At 43.8% G+C, this 26,097-nt stretch overlaps 2 protein-coding genes across 6 annotated transcripts in view; one reads left to right on the forward strand and one right to left on the reverse strand.

The window, feature by feature from the left end:
* The window catches only part of trmt44 (tRNA methyltransferase 44 homolog), a 65,290-nt gene extending 61,783 nt beyond the window's left edge, over window positions 1-3,507 (reverse strand). For both annotated transcript variants that reach the window (XM_060826915.1, XM_060826906.1), the window contains exon 1: window positions 3,141-3,507. In XM_060826915.1, the coding sequence (XP_060682898.1) occupies window positions 3,141-3,480 (340 nt within the window). In that variant the 5' untranslated portion in view covers window positions 3,481-3,507. The remainder of the gene's footprint in view (window positions 1-3,140) is intronic.
* A 547-nt stretch (window positions 3,508-4,054) lies between these two features.
* The window catches only part of acox3 (acyl-CoA oxidase 3, pristanoyl), a 183,058-nt gene continuing 161,015 nt past the window's right edge, over window positions 4,055-26,097 (forward strand). For 2 of the 4 annotated variants that reach the window (XM_060826927.1, XM_060826943.1), the window contains exons 1-3: window positions 4,055-4,309; window positions 19,744-19,931; window positions 25,017-25,250. In XM_060826927.1, the coding sequence (XP_060682910.1) occupies window positions 19,767-19,931; window positions 25,017-25,250 (399 nt within the window). In that variant the 5' untranslated portion in view covers window positions 4,055-4,309; window positions 19,744-19,766. The remainder of the gene's footprint in view (window positions 4,310-19,743; window positions 19,932-25,016; window positions 25,251-26,097) is intronic. The other 2 variants (XM_060826949.1, XM_060826936.1) reach the window with 2 other exon arrangements.

Below are 26,097 nucleotides of genomic sequence, written 5' to 3' on the forward strand. Positions count from 1 at the left end.
ATCAATCAGAAAGCACCTTCTCCACTTTTATCGCACCATGAAGTTTATCACCATCCCATGTTTGCCACACAACAACATGGAAGGTGTAGTGATGATAAATGGCTCCACCACTAACACATTCATTATTCAGACTGGTATCAAGCAGGGCTGCATCATCACCCCAGCATTGCTGTTGACCTACTTTGCTGCAATTCTTCGCCTCCTTGTTGGACTGTTATAAGAACTGAGGCTCTTGCACTCTGGAGCTGCAGCACCTGCCTCGTTTGCAGCCACACTCCCCCAAAATAAACCAGAAGCCACTATCCAAAGTGGTGTGACCAAATCTCAGTATGACGTGTCCAAGTAACTCAAAATATACATTTTGACAAAATTCTTATCTGGCACTCATCAGGACAATTCGCAAGAATATCCACTCAGAAAGAAGCCCAACGTTTACACTGGAATGTGTAAAAGTTCATGATGAACTTATTCCAACAGTCACTGCATCAGATGTCAGATCAGTTTTCCTTCATGTGAATCCAAGGAATGAGATGGGACCAGATGGAGCACCAGGCCATGCACTCTGCATACGCAGATCAACTGGCAGAGGTCTTCTAGGACATCTTCAACCTCTCCCTGCAGCAGGTCACTGTCTCTGCCTGTTTCAAGAGGGCCAACATCATCTCTGTGCCTAAGCAGGCTCATAGAGCACGTCTCAATCACTACCGCCCAGTGGCCTTACCTTCAGTGGTCATGAAGTGCTTTGAAAGGCTGGTCATGGCATTAATCAACTCCAGCCTCCCCACTCTGGAGCCACTCCAATTTGCCTATCAGACCAACAGATCTACGTCAGATGCCATATCACGTGCCCTCACTCCTCTCTAGAACATCTTGACACCAAGAAAAGCTACATTAGACTCCTAATTATTGACTTCAGTTCAGCCTCAGCCTTATCCCCTCAAGATCGATTACTAAACTTAGTGATCTTGGATAAAGCCCCACTCTCTGCAACTGGATCCTCAGTTTCCTGACCCACAGGCCACAATCAGTGAAAATTGGGAACAATATTCCATCGTCACTAACGCCCAACACTGAAGCCCCATAGGGGTACGTACTCAAACCCCCAACTGTATTCACTGTATACCTATGACTGTGTTGCCAAATATCAGACTAATGCCATTTACAAGTTCGCTGATGACACAGCCATAGTCGGTCGAATCTCAGATGGCGAAGCAACAGATTACAGACAGGAGGTGGAAGACCTGGAAAAACGGTGCACTGAGAACAACCTAGCTCTCAATGCCAGCAAAACCAAGGAACTCATTATCTACTTTTGGCAAGATGTTACTCATGCTGCACCCCCTACACATTAACAGCACAGAGGTGGAACGAGTGGAGAGTGTCAAGCTCCTGGGAATAGTCATCCACAACAAGCTTTCTTGGACTCTTCATGTGGACACATTGGTTATAAAGGCCCAACAACGTCTCTTCTTCCTCAGGCAGCTGAGGAAATTTGGCATGACAGCGAATACCCTTACCAACTTTTATAGGTGTGCCATCGAGAGCGATCTGTTTGAATGTATCACTACCTGGTATGGCAACTGTACCATTTAATTTGTGTTGCAGACGTTTCATCCCCTGTCTATGTGACATCCTCAGTGCTTGGGAGCCTCCTGTGAAGCGCTTCTGTGATGTTTCCTCCGGCATTTATAGTGATTTGTATCTGCCGCTTCCGGTTGTCAGTTCCAGTGTCCGCTGCAGTGGCCAGTATATTGGGTCCAGGTTAACGTGCTTATTGATTGAATCTGTGGATGAGTGCCATGCCACTAGGAATTCCCTGGCTGTTCTCTGTTTGGCTTGTCCAATAGTAGGGTTGTCCCAGTCGAATTCATGTTGCTCGTCATCTGTGTGTGTGGCTACTAAGGATAGCTGGTCATGTCATTTGATGGCTAGTTGGTGTTCATGGATGCGGATCGTTAGCTGTCTTCCTGTTTGTCCTATATAGTATTTTGTGCAGTCCTTGCATGGGATTTTGTACACTACATTGGTTTTGCTCATGCTGGGTATCGGGTCCTTCGTCCTGGTGAGTTGTTGTCTGAGAGTGGCTGTTGGTTTGTGTGCTGAGTCCTAGTGGTCGCAGTAGTCTGGCTGTCAGTTCAGAAATATTTTTGATGTATCGTAGTGTGGCTAGTCCTTTGGGATGAAGCTTGTCCTCATTCCGTTGTCTTTCCCTTAGGCATCTGTTGATGAAATTGCGGGGGTATCTGTTTTTGGCAAATACATTGTATAGGTGTTCTTCTTCCTCTTTTTGCAGTTCTGGTGTACTGCAGTGTGGTGTGGCCCTTTTGAACAGTGTCTTGATGCAACTTCTTTTGTGTGTGTTGAGGTGGTTGCTGTGGTGGCACTCATCCACAGATTCAATCAATAAGCACATCGACCTGGACCCAATATACCGGCCACTGCAGCGGACAGCTGGAACTGACAACCGGAAGCGGCGGATACAAACCACTCTAAATGCCGGAGGAAAGATCACAGAAACGCTTCACAGGAGGCTCCCAAGCACTGAGGATGTCACCTGGACAGGGGACGAAATGTCTGCAACACAAATCCCCAGCTCGGTGAACAGAACCACAACAACGAGCACCTGAGCTACAAATCTTCTCCCAAACTTTGAACTGTACCATTCAAGAACGGTGAGTGGTGAACTCCGCCCGGACAATCACAAAGGCCAACCTCCCATCTGTGGAATCCATCTACCAGGCCCGCTGTCGCGGATGGCCGCCAGCATTCTCAATGATCCATCCCACCCTGGCAATGTTTTTCTACAACCTCTACCATCGGGGAGAAGGTACAGAGGCCTGAACACAAGCACCAGTTGGTTTTGAAACAGTTTCTACCCTAGTGTTGTTACAACACCCAATGATCACAAACTCTTAACATTGGCCTGTACCTGTGTTTGGTCTTTGCTGCTGTTTACCTATGATTTACTTCCCTATACTTAACCACGTGAACTGCCAGTATTGCTTACAAGACAAAGCCTTTCGCTGCGCCTCTATACACGTGACAATAAATTCAATTCAACAAGACGAAAAGCTTAGTCCAAATGTTTCTTTTGTCCAGTGATGCTCACATCCCCACACACAAACCCCGAATCATTCTACCTTGCAAAACTATTTCTCTGCAGCTCTCCGCCTGGGTTTTGGGGATCACAGTCCGCAGGGTCACCTTCAGTCTACCGCCGGCTCGCTCCCCCGTCACTGCCAGGAGGATCTCATTCACTTCGCGGCCCGGCTCGTCCCTCCACCCTGGCACCAGCTCCTCCAGGAGGGGCCTGAGCCCCGCCTCGGAGCACCGCGTCTCCCTCTCGGCCTCGAGGCGGCAGCCGCTGAGCCGCCGGTTCGCCACCTGCGGCCTGCGCGTCCACACGTCGACCGCGGCCCAGAAACCACACGCCGGGCCGGCGGGCTCCAGCCGCAGCCGCCGCTCCGCCAACGTCACCATCGCCAGCGCCCGCGGCCTTCGGGGACAGTCGCTGAAAGGGACCGGAAGGGTGACCATGGCGACCGGGTATCACTTCCGCCGGCTCGAGCCACGCGAGGCCGGCGTTTGGGTTTGGATTGCGGGATGGCGCGAGGCGGACGGTTGGGATTGGATGGTGGCGCGCGAGGCGAACGGTTGGGATTGGATGTTGGCGCACGAGGGCGACGGTTGGGATTGGATTGGGGTGCGCGAGGCGGACGGTGGTGATTGGATCGGGGGGGGGGGGCGCGCAGCGGACGGTTGTGATTGGATAGGATGGCTGGGGGGCGGGTATGGGGGGGGGGTGCGAGGGGGACGGTTGGGATTGGATGGCGGGGGGGGCGGGGTTGGGGGAGAGAGGGGGACGGTTGGGATTGGATTGGGGTGCGCGCAGCGGACGGTTGTGATTGGATAGGAGGGCGGGAGGCCCATGGATGGGATTGTATGGGGGTGGGAGGGGGCGCGACGTCGACGGTTGTGATTGGATGGGGTGGCGCGATGACGGTAGTGTCGCGACAAGGGGGCGGGGCCAAGGTGGAACAGCCGGAAGTTTACATTTTCGCTTTTGCCGAGGAGATCGGCTCAAGTGTGTGATTACACAGCGAGCGTCTGAGGCCGCACGTCCTCGGTCTGTCAGGGAGGCACGGACGGACGGACGGACGGTCGGTCTGAGCAGCGCCCGGTGGCGGTCCAGCCCGGTCTGACTGGTCCACAGGGTGACCTGGAGTCGAGGGCAACGTCCAGCCGTTGGAGGACTGTCAGGAAAAAGAACAGTTTGAAGCTTCGGTCTGGAAAGAAGGGGACTAGCCAGGTGTGTGTCTGTGTGACAGCCAGTGTAAACGAGGGAAGCCTAGTGTTTAAATAGCACGATAACCTCGGGAGAAAGCCAAGTCCTGTGTGTCGCCGGAGCGCTGAGAGGTCATAGAGATGTACAGCATGGAAATAGACCCTTCGGTCCAGCCCGTCCATGCTGAGCAGATATCCCAACCCAATCTGTGATTTGGAGATGTTGGACTGGGGTGTACAAAGTTATAAAAATCACACATCACCAGGTTATAGTCCAACATGTTTAATTGGAAGCACTAGCTTTCGGAGCAACGCTCCTTCATCAGGTGGTTGTGGAGTAAGGAGCGTCGCTCCGAAAGCTAGTGCTTCCAAATAAACCTGTTGGACTATAACCTGGTGTTGTGTGATTTTCTTTTTAAACTTTGCACACCCCAGCCCAACACCGGTGTCTCCAAATCATGACTAGCCTGATGGTGACCGTGTTGATGCAAAAATCCATCTGATCCTCTCATGTCCCTTCCAGAAAGAGATCAGCTGTCCTTTCTGGGTCTGGTGTATGTGTGATTTCTGACACAGCAATATGGTTTACTCTTAATTGTCTGTTGGGCAATTAGGAATGGGCACTGACCTAGCCAATGAAGCTAACGTCCCAAGAATGTTTTTCTGAAAATCTCTCCAACCCCTCCTTAAGTATTTTCAATAGTATTTCCACTGTGCTCTCAAGAGAAAGAATTCCAAAGACTGGTGACCTTCTGAAAGAAAGATATCCTAATTTCTGTCTTAGATGGGCCCGGGAGAGTCCTAATATTTTAAACTGTCCCCTGATTCTAGACTTCCCCGCAAGAGCAAACATCCTCCTAGTATCCACTCCATCAAACCCCCTCAGAGTCTTTGACAGTGTACAGTCCGATAAGATCCCCCGTCACGCTAAACAAAACCAGTTTGCCTTCTCAAGTAGATTTAAAACGTTTCATAAAATCTTGGCGTTAAGTACCTATTTGAGACAGCTCAGGGAATCCCTGATGGACTTGACCTGTAAGCCTCTCCTTGTTTGTCCCAGAGATCATACTCTGATAGTCTGAAATATAAAACTCTCACAGACAGTTTAGTTTAAATTATTATGTTTATTTACCAATGGCATCAACGTACACTGTAACATATATACCTACAAGTCAAGTATGAGCTAAGGTTCTAAAATCATTAGCAGAGTGGCTCTCTTAGGCTACTCCCCTTATTGCTGCAAACAAACTGTCTTTTTGCAGAACTTGGTATTAAAATTACAAAAACACCACATGTCCTTAAATCAGATAAGCAGTAATAAAATGGCATTTAGCTAGTACATCATAACGAGAAACTAGTCTAAACTATGTCAAAAAAGTCATGAGATAACTTTGCTCAGCTAACATGCCCAATATCATTGCCCTACAAAACGGCTTTTTCTTTTAAAATCACCTTAGATTCCCAAAATGCAAACTAAATTCATAACATTCCCGAATCTCGAGCTCCAGGGAACAACGCATACATTCAATTTATGACAAGCCAGTGTTCACTCTAATCAGACCACAATGAGTTAATCTTTCCACCAGCTTCCACTCTTTCTGTCTCTCTCTTTCTCTCCCTTGAACCCTTCAGTCAGTGAATGTAATTTACCGAAGAATGTTTTCTCTTTCTCACTCACACATTAACATCTTCCAACTTTCTTGCTATGTCAGTTTCAGCCTTCGTGCCTTCCTAGCCTGTAAGGGTAATGAGACATTCATATTCCATAACAGTAAAGACGAGGGAGCTGAGCTTCGTAAATTCAAATCTGCTCAGTGTGGTATACCTGAAACTGCATCAGGATTGTTCTATTACTTATATATTCCACTCAGCTTATTAAATTACAAGTTTGTTTCCTATTGAGTATAAGTTTTGTTGAAAGTCTTTGATACAACCAGAAATTTAGTTATCTGACATCCCATTGTGAAATGTGCGCGCTTCTTGCCCCTGGGGTGAGAAGGAAGTACTGCCACACATTTCACCAGTGAACAAATGCTGTCACCTTATTTACACCATTCCATTGACACCAAGAACAGATGTCCTTAATTCTGCTGAGCAAATGTGCCCGAACCCCACCACCGACCCTCTGAAGAGTGTCCCACCTAAACTGATTCTCTTACTTTTTCCCTGTAATCCTACATTTCCTAAGGCCACTGCACCTAACCTTCACATCCCTGAATACAACTTAGCATGGCCAATCCACCTAACTTGCACATCGTTGGACTGTGGGAGGAAATCAGACCATTGGGAGAAACCCATGTAGACAGGGAGAGAATGTGCAAACTCCACATAGATCCCCCCGCCCCCCCACTGTTGAATCTAATTCTAGTCCATGGCACTGAGGCAACAATGCTAACCAATCAGCCACTGTGCTGCCTATTTCTTGGCTCTATTTTTGAAGAAGAGTAATTCTCTACTGTCTCGCCTAATGTTTATCCCACAAAAAATAGATTTAGGGGACAAGATAGTGTAGTCCTATTTCTTCGGAACTAGTATTCCAAAGACTCCAGCAATGTACTGGGACCTGGGTTTAAATCATGTGATGGAATTTGAATTTTAAAATGCTTGAATTAAGAGTCTATCAAAAACCATGAAACTATTATCGATTGACACAGAATCTCAGCATTTCATGTCCTTTATTGAAGAAAATCTGTCAGCCTTACTTGGTTTGGCCAACATGTGACTTCACACCACAAGTGTAATTGACTCTTTAATGCCTTCATCCAGGATCCCAAACAGTCCTTTCAGATGAGACGGCAGCTCACCTGCCTCTCCTCAAACTTAGTTTACTGTATTCGGTGCCCCCAACATGGTCTTTTCTACATCAGGGAGATCAAACATAAACACAGCATGTTTCGCTGAGCATCTTGGCCGAGCCTGCAGGGGCCAACCTGACCTCACAGTCATCACCCATTTTAAGTCCCCTTCCCACTCCCTTTCCAACATGACCATCATCCTTGGCCTCCTCCATTGATACAGCAAATCAGACTGCAAATTGAGGAACAACAACTCTTTCTGCCTGGAGGATCAACACTGAATTCTCCAATTTCAAATAACCTCCCTTCGCATCCCCGAACTCCCTTCCTAGCCCCTCCCCCCTCTTTCCATTTCTCTGACTGACCCTTCCTTCTGATTCCCAACCGGATTCATTCCTCTCATCGACCAATCAGGTCATACCCTCTACCTTCACCTATCCGTACCTCACCACCCTGACCCCCCCCCGCCCCCCCACTTTATCTGCAGCTTACACCAACCCCCAGTCTGAAGAAGGGTTATACCTGAAACGTTGACTTCTCCACCTCCTGATGCTGCTTGGCTTGCTGTGTTCTTTCAGCCTCCTTGTCTGTCTTGAAATGACCTAGCAAGTTACTTAGTTGTATCAAACCACCAGAAAGTCTTAACAATGAAAGAAATCAAATGGCTCAGATATCATCTACATAGGCACAGAAATGACTGTGGCAAACCTAGTCCTATTGACCTTACAAAGGTCTCTTTACTAACATTTGGGGGCAGAAAGAAATGTCTCAGAGGCTAATCAAACAACAATCTAAAATACTGTCATAATTATGTAATCATACTTGGCCGATAATGCTCAACACACCACGAATATCATCACCATTTCCAGATGTGTTCTGTCTCACTGGCTATAGTAGCAGCACAGTAGTATATAATCAGGAGGGAGTTACCCTGTGAGTGCTCAACTTGATATGTGATCTATGAAGTCTCCTGGGATCAAGTCAATCATGAGCAATGGTTAAGGAACCTTCTACCCCTCACCTGATGGATCTATGTTCCTCCATGGCCTGGTCTATTAGTCTACGATTCCTTTTAAAAAGGTGTGCCAGGAGCAGCACCAGGTGCAACTAAAAAAAGATTAGAAATCAAACAACACCAGCCAGCTTGCTGACGAAGGAACAGTGCTCCAAAAGAATGTACTTCTGAATAAACCTGTTGGACTATAACCTGGTGCTGGTGATTTTTAACTTTGTCCACGAAGTCCAACATTGGCACTCCATATCATAAAAATAAAGTGTCAGCGTGGTACAGCTACAACACAGGACTCAAACAACACAAGCACCAAATGATAGATTGAGTTTAGTGATTCCACAGTCAACACAACAGATCTATGTTCTGTAATGCTCCCAACATCTAGTCCTGAATGGTAGTTGACAGTTAAACAACTCTCAGGAGGAGGAAACTCCACAAATATCCCCATTAATGATGGAGGGCCCATGATATTAGGACAAATATAAGACAAGTATTTGCAACATTCAGCCAGAAGTGCCAAATGGATGATTCATTTCAATCTCTTTCAAAGGTCTTTGAGGAGATGAAGTCCCACCTTGCTGCTGAGAATTCCCTCCATCCTGTGGTGTGGTACTAATCACATTGCTAAATTGGGTAGACTTTAAATAGATATGACTCAAAACTGGGTGCTTTTGAGGAACTGTGAGCCATTAGAAGCAGCAGCAGAATGGTATTCAAATACATTTTGATACACTCTTCATAACACCAAGAAATAGCTGAAGGCATGGGATACTGCAAGGGCTGTAGGTCCTGATGATATTCCAGCAGTAATGCTGAAGACTTAGATTCCAGAACTTAGAATTAGATTTTATTGTCACATTTACTAGAGTACAGAAGTATAGTGCAAAATTTACAAAGTTGCTATGCTCTGGCGCCATCTTGGGTGCAAAAGCCTGAATTTGGAGCAGAAAAAATCAGCTATCTTAGATACAAAAAGGAAACACAATCTAAAATGCAAAAGACAGAACTCAAAAAGAAAACAAAAGTAGAAGTACAGAGAAAAAGCTAAGGAGAAAGGGTGAAGCATCCAGATCTAAAAGTCTTCTCTCCATACAGTCTTACTCCATAAGGTAAATAGGCCCCCATCCCCAGAGACCTGAGTCTGAGTGCTGACGTTACCACAGGCCCTTGAAACACACTCCTTGGGTTAGTTGCTGCTGCTGCCAAATTCTAGAATGTGTACTGAAAACAATAAATGCTGGAGATTACAGTGGGTCAGATAACATGCATGGAGAGACAGCAAGCTAACATTTCAAAGAAGATGACTCTTTTTCAGAGCTAAAATAAAGAGTGGAGGGGACAGCATTTATTCTATAGTTTGGGGGGGGGTGTGGGTGTCTGCGGGTAGTGGGTGTAGGGTGGTGGTGAAGAAAAGATGTTGGTTGCTCAGATTAAGAAAAAAAGGTTGTGGGTGGGGGCCGCTGTAAGACTGGAACAAGGATTGTTCCACATACCCCATAAAGAGGCAGGTGGGTGCCTATAGCCACTCCTTTTACTTGGCAGAAATGAGATGAATTAAAGGAGAAGTTGTTCAGTGAGAGAACAAGTTCGGCCAAGGGGAGGAGAGTGGTGGTGGATGGGGATTGTTCATGTTTCTGGTCAAGGCAGAAGCTGAGAACTGTCAGACCATCCTGATGGGGAATGGAGGTATTGAGGAATTGAATATCCATGGTGAACAGGAGGCAGTTCGGGTCTGGGAACTGGAAGTTGTCAGTATGGTGGGTGGCATCAGAGAAATCGCAGATATAGATGGGCAGAGTCTGGACAAGTGGAAAGAGAATGGAGTCAAGTAAAGAGGAAATAAGCTCAGTGGGGCATACCGGGTGTAGAAACAGACTACTAGTTTGGATGCAGTGGGGAGGAAGATCTCCAGAGGTATTGGAATGAGGTTGGTGACGTTTCAGGAAATAATGGCTTTCCTGTCTTTTAATTTGTTATAAGATCCTCCCGCCCCCTCCCCCTTCGCATTTGCTGTCTGGCAGGAAACACACCATTGTGTTGTGCCATTCTCACATTCTGATCACTTAATCTGAAGTATCAACATCTTTTCTTCACTGGCACTGTACACCCACTATTCCCCATGCACACTAACGTAAATGGTGTCTCCTCCACACTTTACTTCAGCTGTGGTGAAGAGTCATCTAAGCTCAAAATGTTAGCTTGCTCTCTCTCCATGGATGCTGCCTGACCTGCTGTCATCTCCAGAATTTGTTGTTTTCAGTACAGATTCCAGCATCTACTGTAATTTGAATCAGAGAACATGCTGCCCCCAAGTTTTTGCTGCCGTTTGCCCAATTTTTGCCAAAGCCCTGCTGAAGACACTGCAAAATGCAAATAGAAAAAGGCAGAGGAAAAGAAAGAGGATTCCGCTTATTAAAAAAGGTAGATGGAAGCAGGTGAGTCAGGGATCAGCAGCTGAAATGTTGTGCTGCTACTCTACCTCCATTTTGGATGGATGACTGACCTCTCGCTAAGTTGTTCTAATCCAGCTACACACTAGAAATTGTCCAGTTATGTCCTATAAAGATCAAAACATCCTTCCTGACCAATTACCACCTCATCGGTCTATTGTTGATAATTAGTGAGGTGATGGAAGACGTCATCAACAATGCTACAAAACAGGACTTGCTCAGTAGACCAATACTCTGTGTGGGTACCGCTAGTGCCACTCAGCTCCTGATCTCATGACAGATTTCACTCAAATATATACATAAGAACTGTATTCCAGATGTATGGAAGGAGTGATGGCTATTGACATCAATTATGCATTTGCTCAAGTGTGGTATTTAGATATTTAGAGTCAGAGAGATGTACAGCATGGAAACAGACCCTTTAGTCCAACCTGTCCAACTAGGTATCCCAACCCAATCTAGTCCTACCTGACAGCATCCTGCCCATATCCCTCCAAACTCTTCCTGTTCATATACCCATCCAAATGCCTTTTAAATGTTGCAATTGACCAGCCTCCTCCACTTTTTCTGGCAGCTCATTCCATACACGTGCCACCCTCTGCATGAAAATGTTGTCCCTTAGGTTTCTTTTATATCTTTCCCCTCTCACCCTAAACCTATGTCCTCTACTTCTGCCCTCCCCCACCCTCCCCCCACCCCAGGGAAAAGACTTTGTCTATTTTTCCTATCCATGCCCCTCATAATTTTGTAAACCTCTATCAGGTCACCCCTCAGTCTCCGACGCTCCAGGGAAAACAGCCCCATCCTGTTCAGCCTCTCCCTGTAGCTCAAATCCTCCAACCCTGGCAACATCCTTGTAAATCTTTTCTGAACCCTTTCAAGTTTCACAACATCTTTCCGATACGAAGGAGCCCAGAATTGCACACAATATTCCAACAGTGGCCTAACCAATGTACTGTACAGCCACAACATGACCTCCCAACTCCTGTACTCGAGACTCTGACCAATAAAGGAAAGCATACCAAATGCCTTCTTCACTATTCTATCTACCTGTGACTCCACTTTCAAGGAGCTATGAATCTGCACTCCAAGGTCTCTTTTGTTCAGCAACACTCCCTAGGACGTTACCATTAAGTGTATAAGTCCTGCTAAGATTTGCTTACCCAAAATGCAGCATCTCACATTTATCTGAATTAAACTCCATCTGCCACTTCTCAGCCCATTGGCTCATCTGATCAAGACCTGTTGTAATCTGAGGTAACCTTCTTCACTGTCCACCTCGCCTCCAGTTTTGTTGTCATCTGCAAACTTACTAACTATACCTCCTATGCTCACATCCAAATCCAAATGATGAAAAGTAGAGGCCCCAGCACCAATCCTTGTGGCACTCCACTGGTCACAGGCCTCCAGTGTGAAAAACAACCCTCCACCACCACCCTGTGTCTTCTACCTTTGAGCCAGTTCTGTAACCAAATGACTTGTTCTCCCTGTATTCCGTGAGATCTAACCTTGCTAACTAGTTTCCCATGGGAAACCTTATTGAACAGCATACTGAAGGCCAAATAAGAGTCCTAGCAAAATTGAAATTGATAGGAATTAACATTTCTGCTGGTTGGAGTCACATCTGGCACAAAGGAAGATGGTTATGGTTGTTGGAGATCAGTCATCTCAATGTTTAGCATAACATTAAGCACCATTCTAACTCCTCAGATACTGAAACTGTGCAGTTTAAAATGCAGCAAGACCTGGACAAGACCCAGACTTCGGCTGACAAGTGGCTTATAACCTGTCCATTACGCAAATACCAGACAATGGCCATCTCCAATAAGACCTCATTATTACCATTCTGTAGGTTACCATTAAACAGAAACTGAACTGGCCTAGCCATATAAATACTATAGCTCCAAGCAGGTCAGACACTACGAATCTTGCAGTAAATAACTGACCTCCTAAATCCACAAAGCCTGTTCACAGTTCACAAGGTACAAGTCAGAGCCTTACTGTCAGAAATCACCCGTTCTGCCTTACATCCAGTGCCTTGATCATATTCCCCACCCTCCACCCATTTTGCAACTGACAGGTTGCCTTCATTGGCTTGTTAGTCAGGTAGCCTGACTGTTCCTTTTCCCACACGGAGCTGAATTAATTGCATTGACAAAAAGGAGTATTTACAAAGAACAGTGAGAAAATACTAATCAACCTGAATTTTATCCTATTGCTGAGGGAAGAGGATTAGTCAGGAAACCAACAAAATTTCCCTGTTTATCTTCAAATAATCTTATAGGATCTTGCACATTCACTTTGAAATTTAAGACAGCAGATCAGCTTAGCAAAGGACTATGTATGCCAATATTGCATTCCCTCAATTGCCAGTGATAGCCCAACAGTCTTGTGTTCAAGATCTGAAATATAGCTTGAACCATGGCCAGCTGATTCACAAACAAGGGGAACTATCATTTTGCTAAGTTGATAAAATTAGGTATGCTAAAATTCTGTTCATAGAGTGTTTGCACAATGTCTCTCCTGACCACTTCTCTGTTGTGTTCTTCTCAGTTCTGTCATCTGATTTCATTACAATTATCTTCAGTTTACTATCCCTGTGTTATATTTATGTCCAAGCTTTAATTAATTAGCATTTACATTTTGTTATACATTTCCTGGTTTAGGACAATTCAGTCATTGTTTTTCATTGCCAATGTATATCTGAGATTAAATATTAACTGTCTCCAAAGTCCCCTTTTATCAAAAATTTAAAGAATGTTATTCTTCTGTGCAACAGAATCAACAAAATTGCATTTTCATTAAGTTCTACATTCCTGCAATTTTCCTTTTCTCTTCTTTGAGAAATTTTGACCTCCAATATTTTTTTCAATTAAAACTGTCCCTCTGAAATGGTGTAATAGATTCATAGAGAAGTACAGCATGGGAACAGACTTTTGGGACCAACTCATCGATGCCAGCCAGTATCCTAACTTAATCTAGTCCCATTTGCCAGTACTTGGCCTATATCTGTCTAAAACCTTCCTATTCATATACCCATCCAGATGCCTTTTAAATGCTGTAATTGTACTAGATGCCACCACTTCCTCTGACAGGACATTCCATACATGTACTGCCTTCTGCGTGAAAAAGTAGCCCCTCTGGTCCCTTTTATATCTTTATTCCCTCACCCTAAACCTATGCCCTCTAGTTCTAGACTCCCCCCATCCCAGGGAAAAGAGTTTGTCTATTTATCCCATCCATTCCCCTCGTGATTTTATAAACCTCTATTAAGTCACCCCTCAGTCTCCGATGCTGCAGGGAAAACAGCCCCAGCCTATTCAGCCTCTGTCTATAGCTCGGATCCTCCCAACCCTGGCAACATCCTTGTACATCTTTTCTAAACTCTTTCAAGTTTCACAACATCCTTCCGATAGGAAGGAGACCAGAATTACATGCAATATTCCAGAAGTGGTCTAACAAATGTCCTGTACAGCTGCAACGTGACCTCTCAATTCCTATACTCTAATCAATAAAGGAAAGCATACCAAATGCCTTCTTCGCTATCCTGTTTACCTGTGACTCTACCTTCAAAGAACTATGAACCTGCACTCCAAGGTCTTTTTGTTCAGCAACAGTCCCAAGGACCTTACCATTAAGTGTATACGTCCTGCTCTGATTTGCATTTCCAACACTTCACATTTATCTAAATTAAACTCCACCTGCCATTCCTCAGCCCATTGGCCCATCTGATCAAAGTCCCATTGTACTCTGAGGTAACCGTCCTCGCTGTCCAATACACCTCCAATCTGCAAACTTGCTAAATATATCTCTTATGTTCACATCCAAGTTATTTGCATAAATGATGAAAAGCAGTGGACCCAGCACAGATCCTTGAGGCACTCCACCGGTCACAGGCCTACAATCTGAAAAGCAATCCTCCACCATCACCCTCTGTCTTTTACCTTCGAGCCAGTTCTGTATGCAAATGGTTTGTTCTCCATGTATTTCATGTGATCCAACATTGCTAGCCAGTCTCCCATGGGGAACCTTGTCGAGCGCCTTACTGAAGTTCATATAGATCACATCCACCGCTCTGTCCTCATCAATCCTCTTTGTTACTTCAAAAACTCAATCAAGTTCAAGAGACATGATTTCCCACGCATAAAGCCATGTTGACTATCCTTAATCAGTCCTTGCCTTTCCAAATATGTGTAAGTCCTGTCCCTCAGGATTCCCTCCAACAACTTGTCCACTACCGATCTCAGGCTCACCGGTCTATAGCTCTCTAGCTTTGGAAAAGCCAAACATGCTCAATCTTAATCTGAAAAGATTTCGAACAACAACTACGTATTCTTTATGTATCCTCCTGTAGGTGTGGTCATAATTATATTCAAAATGTATATAAGCTCATATTTTGATTTTGTCATCACAATGTTTATTCCACATTTCAATACTATACTGATTGTAATAATTAAAAATGTATTACTGTTTTACAAATATAGATTTAAATTTTGAGCTGTACCTCGTTTATTGAATAACATTTGAACTATTTACCTATTAAGCCAATTCAAAATTATTCCCTGATCATGTTATGGAATTGAAATTATGTGATCACTGCATTCAGTAATATTTGCATCTTCATTTGCAAAAATCTTGCAATAGAAATATTCTAAATTTTATGACTTGGAGGTGCTAATGTTGGACTGGCGCGGGCAAAGTTAAAAAAAATCCCACAGGTTATAGTCCAACAGGTTTATTTGGAAGCACTAGCTTTCGAGGTGCTGCACGAGACAGCTCCTCGAAAGCTAGTGCTTCCAAATAAATCTGTTGGACTATAACCTGGTGTTGTGTGATTTTTAATGTTATGGTTATTCCTCATCTTCCTATTTAGCATGAATCCTGTTGATTTAACAGTACACAATCTTTGTTCATTCTTTTAAATACGACATAGCTCATTTTTTGTGCTTTTCTCAAAGTACCTGACATTTATTTCAATAATTAATTGAAAGAATGATTTTGTGAAATAAGTGCTTTGGAGCCTTTTGCACAGAGAGTGATAAAAACCTTGGGCAGTCGGAAAAAAAGCATTTCCTTCAAGAGTAGCGCAAGTTTGTAATCACTGATAGTATCCCTATTTCTGAGCAAAGGGCCCACTTGCTTCACAGATGTGTACTAAGAGGTTGTTTAGAAAATATTTAAAAATGTAATCCAAAGGGATTAGCAGAAGGATTGAATTCAAGAGCCATGAGGTGATGTTGCAGCTGTACAGGACCTTGGTAAGGCCACATTTGGAGTACTGTGTGCAGTTCTGGTCCCCTCACTTTAGGAAAGATGTGGAAGCTTTGGAGAGGGTTCAGAGGAGATTTACCAGGATGTTGCCTGGAATGGAGAATAGGTCATATGAGGATAGGTTGAGAGTGCTAGGCCTTTTCTCATTGGAACGGCGAAGGATGAGGGGGTGACTTGATAGAAGTTTATAAGATGATCAGGGGAATAGATAGAGTAGACAGTCAGAGACTTTTTCCCTGGGTACAACAAAGTGTTCCAATGGGACATAAATTTAAGGTGAAGGGTGGAAGGTATGGGGGGATGTCAGAGGTAGGTTCTTTACCCAGAGAGTGGTGGGGCATGGAATGCTCTGCCTATGAGAGTGGCAGAGCCAGATTCAGATTCATGGTGACCTTTAAGCGGCAATTGGATAGGTACATGGATAGGTGCTTAAGCTAGGACAAATGTTCGGTACAACATCTTGGGCCGAAGGGCCTGTTCTGTGCTGTATTGTTCTATGTTCTATGTTCTAAAAGTAACTATCCAAGTTACTTTTTGTTCTTTGGTCATTTATACTAAAAGTACAAAGTGTTCAATCTTACTTATCACTGCTTCTATTCTTTAAACAGGGATACATCAAAATGTCACAAATTTTAAAGTCAAAATAAATTCAGTGATACGACCAGTCTGGAAATGTAAAGTGTTGCTGATTAGAAATTTATACAATCGCTGGTTGTGCTGAAGGGCTTGTTTCCACATTGTAGGAAATCTAATCAAATCTAAATAAAATAAAGATCTAATTGTATTTAGTGGAAAAGAATGATAAGGGATCTCATAGCAACCTATAAAATTAAATCAGGTCTAGGCAGAATAAACATCATCATAAGCATGTTCCTGATAAACGGGAAGCCCAGAACCAAGGATCACAGTCAAAGATATGGGGGAGACCATTTAGGACTGAGATTAACAGAAGCTGCTTCACCTGGAGTGTGGTGAGCTTCTGAAATTCTCAGCCATAGAATTAAATTGAGGCCAGAACATTGAATGATTTTAAGAAAGAGTTAGATATAGTTCTTAGGCCTAAATGGATCAAAGGATATATGAAGAAAATGAGAACAGGGTACTGAATTGATAATCACTCATTATGTTGAATGGTGCAGCAGGTTTGAAGGGTCATATGACCTACCCCTCTATTTTCTATGTTTCCATGTTTACATGCTTTTGTAATTGATTTTTGTGAGCCATGATTGGAGCTTCTCCTATCATCTTCTCAGGCAATATATTCCAGATTATAATGACTTGCGACATAACAAAAGCATTTTTTGCTTTTGTCAGTAAGTATTTTACCAATCATGTTACCAGCAATGGAAACAATCTCTCCCTCTTTCTTTTTATCTCCCTTGCTTTCCCTTTCTCTCTTTTTACCCCTCTCTCTCTCTTTCGCTCCCTCACTCTCTTGCTTTGCCTCTCTCTCTTTCTCTGCATCTTTCTTTCTCACACTCTCTCTCTCCCCCTTTCTATCATAATCTCCCCTCTTTCTTGCTTTCCCTCTCTCCCCTCTCTCTGTCTCCTCTCTCTCCTTCTTTCTTCTCTCCCTTTCACTCTCTTCCTTTCTGTCTCTCTTTCCCCCTCTCTCTTTTCCCCCCTCTCTCTTACCCCCTCTCTTTCCCCCCTCTCTCCCCCTCTCTCTTTCCCCCTCTCTCTTTCCCCCTCTCTCTTTCCCCCTCTCTCTTTCCCTCCTCTCTCTTTCCCCCTCTCTCTTCCCCCTCTCTCTTTCCCCCCTCTCTTTCCCCCCTCTCTCTTCCCCCCTTTCCCCTTCTCTCTTCCCCCCTCTCTCTTTCCCCTCTCTCTCTTTCCCCCTCTCTCTTCCCCCTCTCTCTTTCCCCCCTCTCTCTTTCCCCTCTCTTTCCCCCCTCTCTCCCCCCTCTCTCTTACCCCCTTTCTTTCCCCCCTCTCTCTTTCCCCTTCTCTCTTTCCCCTTCTCTCTTCCCCCTCTCTCTTTCCCCCCTCTCTCTTTCCCCACTCTTTCCCCCTCTCTCTTTCCCCCCTCTCCCCCCTCTCTTACCCCCTTTCTTTCCCCCCTCTCTCTTTCCCCTTCTCTATTTCCCCTTCTCTATTTCCCCTTCTCTCTTCCCTCTCTCTTTCCCCCCTCTCTTTCCCCTCTCTCTTTCCCCCTCTCTCTTTCCCCCCTCTCTTTCCCCCTCTCTCTTTCCCCCCTCTCTTTCCCCCTTTCCCCCCTCCCTCTTTTCCTCCCCTCTCTTTCCCCCTCTCTTTCCCCCTCTCTTTCCCCCCTCTCTTCCCCCCTCTCTTCCCCCCTCTCTTTCCCCCCTCTCTCTTCCCCCCTCTCTCTTCCCCCCTCTCTTCCCCCCCTCTTCCCCCTCTCTCTTCCGCCCTCTCTCTTTCCCCCCTCTCTTTCCCCCTCTCTCTTTCCCCCCTCTCTCTTTCCCCCCTCTCTCTTTCCCCCTCTCTCTTTACCCCTCTCTCTTTACCCCTCTCTCTTTCCCCCCTCTCTTTCCCCCCTCTCTCTTCCCCCCCTCTCTCTTTCCCCTCCTCTCTTCCCCCCTCTCTTTCCCCCCTCTCTCTTCCCCCCCTCTCTCTTTCCCCCACGTCTCTTCCCTTGTCTCTTTCTCTCTCTCTCTCTTTCTCTGATCTCTCTCTCTCTCTCTTTCTTTGTCTCTCTCTGTCTCTCTCTCTCTCTCTCTCTCAGGTGTTGCTTGATCGGTTTTGTTCCATAAGTGTGAATGTTTGATTGGTCTGTGGGACAGCTGTACTTATTTGTGTGTATTCTGCAGATATTAGTGAAGTAAAATTTTCAGGATCAACTGGCTGAGATTGCCAATTTTGTCATCAGTATGACATTGCATCATTGAAAATGGTTTTGTTGAAAGGAAATAATTTCTGGCAAACCTGATTGAGTTCATTATTTTTTATTCATTTGTGAACCTTGGGCGTTGCTGGCTGGCCAGCATTGATAGCCAACCCTATTTGCCCTTGAGAAGATGGTGGTGAGCTGCATTCTTGAACCACTGCAGTTCACTTGCTGTGGGTTGACTCACAATGCCAGTAGGGAGGGCATTGCAGAATTTTGATGCAACAACTGTGATGGAACGGCGATGTGTTTCCGAGTCAGGTTGGTGAGTGATTTGGAGGGGAACTTGCAGATGGTGGTGTTCCCAAGTACCTCCTGCCCTTGTCCTTCAAGATGGAAGTGGTTGTGGGTTTGGAAGATGCTGTCTAAGGATCTTTTGTGAATTTCTAGAGTGCATCTTGTTGATAGTACAGACTGCTGCTACTGTTGCAGTGATGCGATAGATTTCAGCTAGTAATAGTATGAATATGGAGTTTCAGAAACCATTAATTAAAGTACCACATCATAGACTTGTTAGCAAAGCTGAATCAATAACCTTAAAGCGCCATTAACTGTATGGATGCAATACTGGGTCAGGACTTAAGAGATTAGTGGAGAACATTACTTTTCGAACTGTGGATAAATTGGTGGAAAGCGTATAGGGAGCAGTATTAGAACCATCGTTTGTTCTGATTTACGTTAAAGGCTTGGACAGAAGTATAATTTCAAAGCTTGTAGATGATACAAACTGAAGTTTAGTAAACATGAGTAGAATGTTTACAGAGGAGGACATGGATAGACTGGTGAAATGTGGGGCAGACTTAAGACATGAAATATCCTTCTCCTGTTCTCTTAGGTTCTAATGATTTCTGTACTTTCAACAAAACCTGACTTAGCTGATGCTCAGCTATCCACCTGAGTGCTAGATAACTGCACTCCAGAGACTCCTACTATATCCTTAAAGATGAAAATCCAGCCCAAAATATCTCTTTCAGTTGCTTTGAAGTGCATTATAAGTTCTGGATCTAGATATTTTGCTTCCTTGAATATTGTGATACAAATTTTTAAACTATTTTTCATAATTTCATATATTTGTTGCGATAGATTAATCTGCATCAGAAGCAGAGATGAGTGCAGTTTATCCTGAGGAAGGCAGCGTTGAGAAAAATACTTTGGATTCATTACTGCAGGATTTTCCCAGTGGTCCATTAGATTTATATCGGAAAAAAGCGTCTTTTAATTGGAAGGAATTGGTCTTGTTTTGGGATGGAGAAGAGATTATCAGAGTAAAGGTAAGATGTCACCAAATAACATTCTTGGGCTATTGATTCTGATGGCATAATGCAACACCTCTTCACAGAAATTCTGCTATCCTAATTGAGGAAACTAAGTTAGGAATGGAAATCATTTCTCCCTACTCCAACCTCATGCCAAATTCTAGTTTGAATTGAATAGTAAGGGAGGCTGTGCAACAGGTGTACCCAACTCATTGAAGCACAGTATTTCAGTACATTTTGAAATGTAATGAAACATCTTGCCCTCATAGTCTTTTTTGATCTCCCATTTGTAAACATATGAAAGTTCAATAAAGTAATAAACTTCTGGAATTGATTATTGTTCCACTCCCTCTGGATCATTCATTATTAAGGCTCACATTGTACCGATGTCATTGCTCAGTTTGCATCAGAGTTACTTGAACACTAGAAATAACCCTCTCCTCAAGTCCTCAGGCTTGATGGTATCTACCCCAGGTTATTAAGAGAGGCAAAGGAGGAAAATGCTGGGGCCTTGACTCATTTGTATCCTCGCTAGCCACTGGCAAGGTCCCAGGGGACTTTTGAACAGCGAAAAACATTAACTACTCAAAAAGGGAAATAGGAATAATCCAGGAAACTATATACCAGTGGGCCACACATTAGTGGTTGCAAAGCTATTGGAGAGAATTCTTCAGGATAGAATATACGTGCATTTGGAAAAGCTTGTCCTAATTAGGGGCAGTCAGCATGGCTTTATATTGGCTAAGTCATGTGTTACTAACTTGATTGAATTTTTTTGTGGAGGTGGCAAAGGTGATTGGTGAGGGTAGCGCGGTGGATGTTGTCTGCATGGATTTTAATAAAGCTTTCAACAAGGTCCCTCTTGGTAGGCTCATCGGCAAGATTAAGATGCATAGAATCCACGGGAACTTGGCCACTTGGATTCAGAATTGGCTTGCCCATAGTAGGGAGAGGGTAGTGTTCTGGCTGAAGGCCATTTACTAGTAGTGTTCTGCTGGGATCCACACTGGGACCTCTACTGTTTGCGGTATACATAAATGACTTTGACAAAGTGTAGATGGTTTGGTTAGTAAGTTTGCAGGTGACACAACGATTGGTGGAGTTGTGGATAGTATAGAATGTTGCCATAGGATATACTGGGATAGAGCTTGAGATAGAAGAAACAGAGTTGTTACCACTGGTTTGTTGCCTGTGCCACACGCTAGCAAGGTGAGGAATAGGGAGAGAGAGGAGTTGAACACATGGCTACAGGGATGGTGCAGGCAGAGGGTTTCAGAAACCTGGAATATTGGGACTCATTCTGGGGGTGGTGGGACCTCTAAAAATGGATGGTCTACACCTGAACAAGAGGGGTACCAATATTCTGGGGGGGAAATTTACTAATGATCTTCAGGAGGCTTTAAACTAATTCAGCAGGAGTGAGAACCTAAATTGTAGCTTCAGTGTCCAGGAAGGAAGATGAGAGTAGTGAGGTCAGAAATATGGTTTCAAAGTTGTAAGAGTGTACCGGCAAGCAGGAACATCAACTTCAACGTCATGAGCATCTATGGGCTGAGGTGAGAAACAGGAAAGGAGCGGTTTCCCTGTTGGGAGTTTTCTATAGGCCTTTGCAAAGCCCCAGAGATGTGGAGGAAAGGATTGCAAAGATGATTCTGGATAGGAGTGAGAGTAACATGGTAGTTGCTATGGGCGACTTTAACTTTCCAAATATTGACTGGAAATAGTATAGTTTGAGTACTTTAGATGAGTCAGTTTTTGTCCAATGTGTGCAGCAGGGTTTTCTGACACAGTGCACAAGTGGGCCAACAAGAGACAAAGCCACATTGGATTTGATGCTGGGTAATGAACTCAGCCAGGTTTAGATTTGGAGGTAGATGAGCACTTGGGTGATAGTGATCGCAATTCAGTTGTATTTACTTTAGCAATGGAAAGGGATAGGTGTGTACCGCAGGGCAAGAGTTATAATGGAGAATTGGCAATTATGATGCGATAAAGCAAGACTTAGAATGCATCGGATGGGGAAGGAAACTACACGGGATGGGCACAATTGAAATGTGGGGCTTATTCAAGGAACAGCGACTGTATGTCCTTCACAAGTATGTACCTGTCAGGCAGGGAGCCATGGTTTACTAGGAAAGTTGAATCTCTTGCCAAGAGGAAAGAAGCAGAAAACTTATGTTAGGATGAGACTTGAAAGCTCAGTGAGGGCGCTTGAGAGTTACAAGCAGGCCAGGAAGGACCTAAAGAGAGAACCAAGAAGAGCCAGGAGGGGACATGAGAGGTTGTTGGCAAATAGAATCAAGGAAAACCCCAAAAATTTCAATAGATATATCAAGAATACAAGAATGACTAGAGTAAAATTCGAGCCAATCAAGGACAGTGGTGGGAAGTTGTGGTGGAGTCCGAGGAGATAGGAGAAGCGCTTAATGAATATTTTTTGTCAGTATTCACATTAGAAAAAGACAAAGTTGTTGAGTAGAATACTGAGATACAGACTACTAGACTAGATGGAATTGAGGTTCAAAAGGAGGAGGTGTTAGCAACTCTGGAAAGTGTGAAAATACATAAATCCCCTAGGCTGGATGAGATTTATCCTCAGATTGTCTGGGAAGCCAGGGAGAAGATTGCAGAGCCTTTGGCTTTGATCTTTATATTGTCATTGTCTACAGGAATAGTGCCAGAAGGCTATTGCAGAAAATACGGAGGCATGGGATTGAGGATGTTTTAACAGTTTGGATCAGAAATTGGCTAGGTGCAAGAAGACAGAGGGTGGTGGTTGATGGGAAATGTTCATCCTAGAGTTCAGTTACTAGTGGTGTACCACAAGGATCTGTTTTGGATCTACTGTTTGTCTTTTTTATAAATGGCCAAGATGAGCACATAGAAGGCTGGAAGTGAATTTGCAGAATGCACGAGGATCAGAGGAGTTGTGGATCGTGCTGAAAGATTTTGCAGTTTACAGAGGGATGTAGATAAGCTGCAGAACTGGTCTGAGAGGTGGCAAATAGTTTGATGTGGGAAAGTGTGAGGTGATTCATTTTGGAAGGAGCAACAGGAACAAAGAGTACTGGGCTAATAGTAAGATTTTCGGTAGGGTAGATGAGCAAAGAGATCTCTGTGTTCATGTACAAAGATCCCTGAAAGTTGCCACCCAGGTTGGGTAGGGATTGTTAAAAAGGCATATGGTGTGTTAGCTTTTATTGGTAGAGGGATTGAGTTTCAGAGCCACGAGATCATGTTACAGCTGTACATGGTGCGGCCACATTTGGAGTACTGTGTACACGTCTGGTCACCGCAATGTTGGAAGGATGTGGAAGCTTTGGAAAGGGTTCAGAGGTGATTTACTTGGATGTTGCCTGGTATGGAGGGAAGGACTTATGAGGAAAGGCTGCGGGACTTGAGGCTGTTTTCGTAAGAAACAAGGTTGAGAGGTGACTTAATTGAGACATATAAGGTAATTAAAAGGTTAGATAGGGTGGACAGTGAGAGCCTTTTTCCTCAGATGGTGATGGCTTGCACGAAAGGATGTAGCTTTAAATTTGAGGAGTGATAGATATAGGACAGACGTCAGAGGTAATTTCTTTACTCAGAGTAGTAGGGACATGGAATGCACTGCCTGTAACAGTAGTAGACTTGCCAACTTTCTGGGCATTTAAATGGTCATTGGATAAACATATGGATGAAAATGGAATAGTCGGATAGATGTAGATAGGCTTCAGATTGGTTCCACAGGTCGGCGCAACATCAAGGACCGAAGGGCCTGTACTATGCTGTAATGTCCTTTGTTCTATATAGATCAATTGCAGATATGGGCTGAGAAATGACAGATGCAGTTAACGAGGCAAGAGTGAGGTTCTGCACTTCGAGAGATCAAATATTAAAGGAAAATATATAGTTCATGGCAGGACCTTGAACAGCATTATTGTGCAGAAGGACCTTAGGGTTCAGGTCCATAGCTCCCTTAAAGTAACCATGGAAATATATAGGTGTTAAAGAAGGCATATGGCATGCGTGCCTTTGTTGGTCGGGACATTGAGTATAAGAGTTAAGGTGCCAGATTACAGCTTTATAAGACTTTGGTTAGGCTGCACTTACAGTGTTGCATTCAATCTGGTTGCTACATTTCAAGATGAAAATGGAGGTTTTGGAGGGGATGCAGAAGAAGTTTACCAGGAGGCTGCCTGGATTAGAGGGTATGAGCTATAAGACGCTAGAAAAAAAACTGGTGGCTGAGGGGAGACTTTTAAAAATCTATAACATTGTGTTCCATAGATTGGTTTGACATTCAGAATCTTTTTCACAGAGTTGAAATGTCTGTTAATAAGGGACATGCATTTATGGTGAGGGGAGCAAGTTCACAGGAGATGTGAAGGACAAGTTTTTTGCACAGGGTGTTAGGTTTCTGGAATATGCTGCCAGAGATGGTGATATAGGCAGATATGATAAGGGCATTTACGGGGCTTTTAGATCAACACATGAATATGCAAGGAATAGAGGGAAATGGACTAAGGGCAGGCAGAAGGAAAGAGTTTAATTTGGCATCATGTTCGGCACAACATCGTGTGCCGAAGGGCCCGTACCAATGCTGTAATGTTCTATGTTCTAAAATGATACCAAACATTGAATGAAGTGATACGTGTAAGTGCAGAAGTACGTATCTGTTATCTTTCTCATACCGTCAGCTCCATTTTTGTTCCGTTTTAGATAATGGACCAATGACCTGTAAAAGCCCAGTTTTGTCCCAATCGATTTTCATCATTCATCTTCGCCCTCGTCAATTTTAAAAACAGCAGGAAATGCTTTTGAAAATGTTGTACTTCACATTTGATGGAAGTCTTTTGTATAGCTTTATCATTTAAACCATGGTGATTTTGCATCTGGGTTTGTTTATGTGGAGTCATTGCTTACTCTTATTAAAAAGCAACTTAACAATTTGATCAATCTTAGTGACATTTAATTTCTGACCACTATCATGTCAGTTCTTTTTCGGGGTTTTATTGGCAATCTGAAACTCAAAATTGACAAGATAATTTTGTGTGTATATTGCTTTGGAACTATTGCAACCTGAAGCGAAATTATTTCCCTCTTTTCCATCAACAGCACAATGTCTTTAGAATACTTGAAAATGATCCACTTTTTGCTCGTCAACCTGGAGAAGATCTGTCTGTTGCCAAGTATCGTGAACTGACTTTCCTTCGCTGTAAACGACTGTTTGAATATGACTTCTTGAAATATGCAGATGTTGTACAAGATCCTCTAAATGGTCTTGCAGTAGTACATTGTTTAGGAATGTACGACTGGTCACTGGTTACTGTCTACACTCTAAATAAACTGGTAAGTGCCTAGTAATAATTCATAATTCTGGGCCGTCAACTCCAATTTCCTCTTATTTTGAGCCATATTAATGAAAATATGAACAAGAGTTTCATGCATAATGGATGAGGAAGCTGGAGTGTAGAAAAGGGCAATATTCTTGAGGACACAGTAGATGGCCTTCATAATGGAGTGGGTAAAGGTTCAGAAACAGAGCTTGGTGTTAAAGAGGTTAAAGTTGTGAAAAGTCCAGTTCACTTGATGGAAGGTGCCGAGGATGGAAGGTGCTGAGTTTATAGTGGGAGAGGGCTAAAGATTGATCTTCCCAGTTGATAACTAGGGAAGGTTTTCACTCTGATATCAGGGATAACAAAGGAGTTCAGTGGGATAATGAATAGTATGACATGGGAATGCAAATCAAACCAAATCAGCTTCACCATCACTGGTTTCATAACACTATGAAACTAAAACATTCAATGACCCTCAAAATTGCTGAATTGTTCCTAACCATGCTTTATGAATAAGCAATCTTGGACACTAAGCTTTTGTAACTTAAACAAATATTGCATCATTAAGTAACTTTCCAGACAAACAAGGCAATCTAATTAATATTTAAAATCTAAAGTCCAATCTTCTTTGATCATAAACAACACTCACAAACCGACAGACACACAGTTAAGGGATAAATTCAAAAGAAAATAAAATAATTGTGTTTTTGCCAGTTCAACAAACAGATTCAAACAATAGATACCAGTAACTGGAAAGAAATTAGAGAAAGCAAAGCAAAACCCAATCTCCTTTATGTTTTTCAAAAATCAAACCACCTACTGCCAAAGCCCTGTCAGAACCCATTCCCTGTTTGTTTCCT

The sequence above is a fragment of the Hemiscyllium ocellatum genome, chromosome 1 (genome assembly GCF_020745735.1).
Source record: "Hemiscyllium ocellatum isolate sHemOce1 chromosome 1, sHemOce1.pat.X.cur, whole genome shotgun sequence".
Taxonomy (NCBI): domain Eukaryota; kingdom Metazoa; phylum Chordata; class Chondrichthyes; order Orectolobiformes; family Hemiscylliidae; genus Hemiscyllium; species Hemiscyllium ocellatum.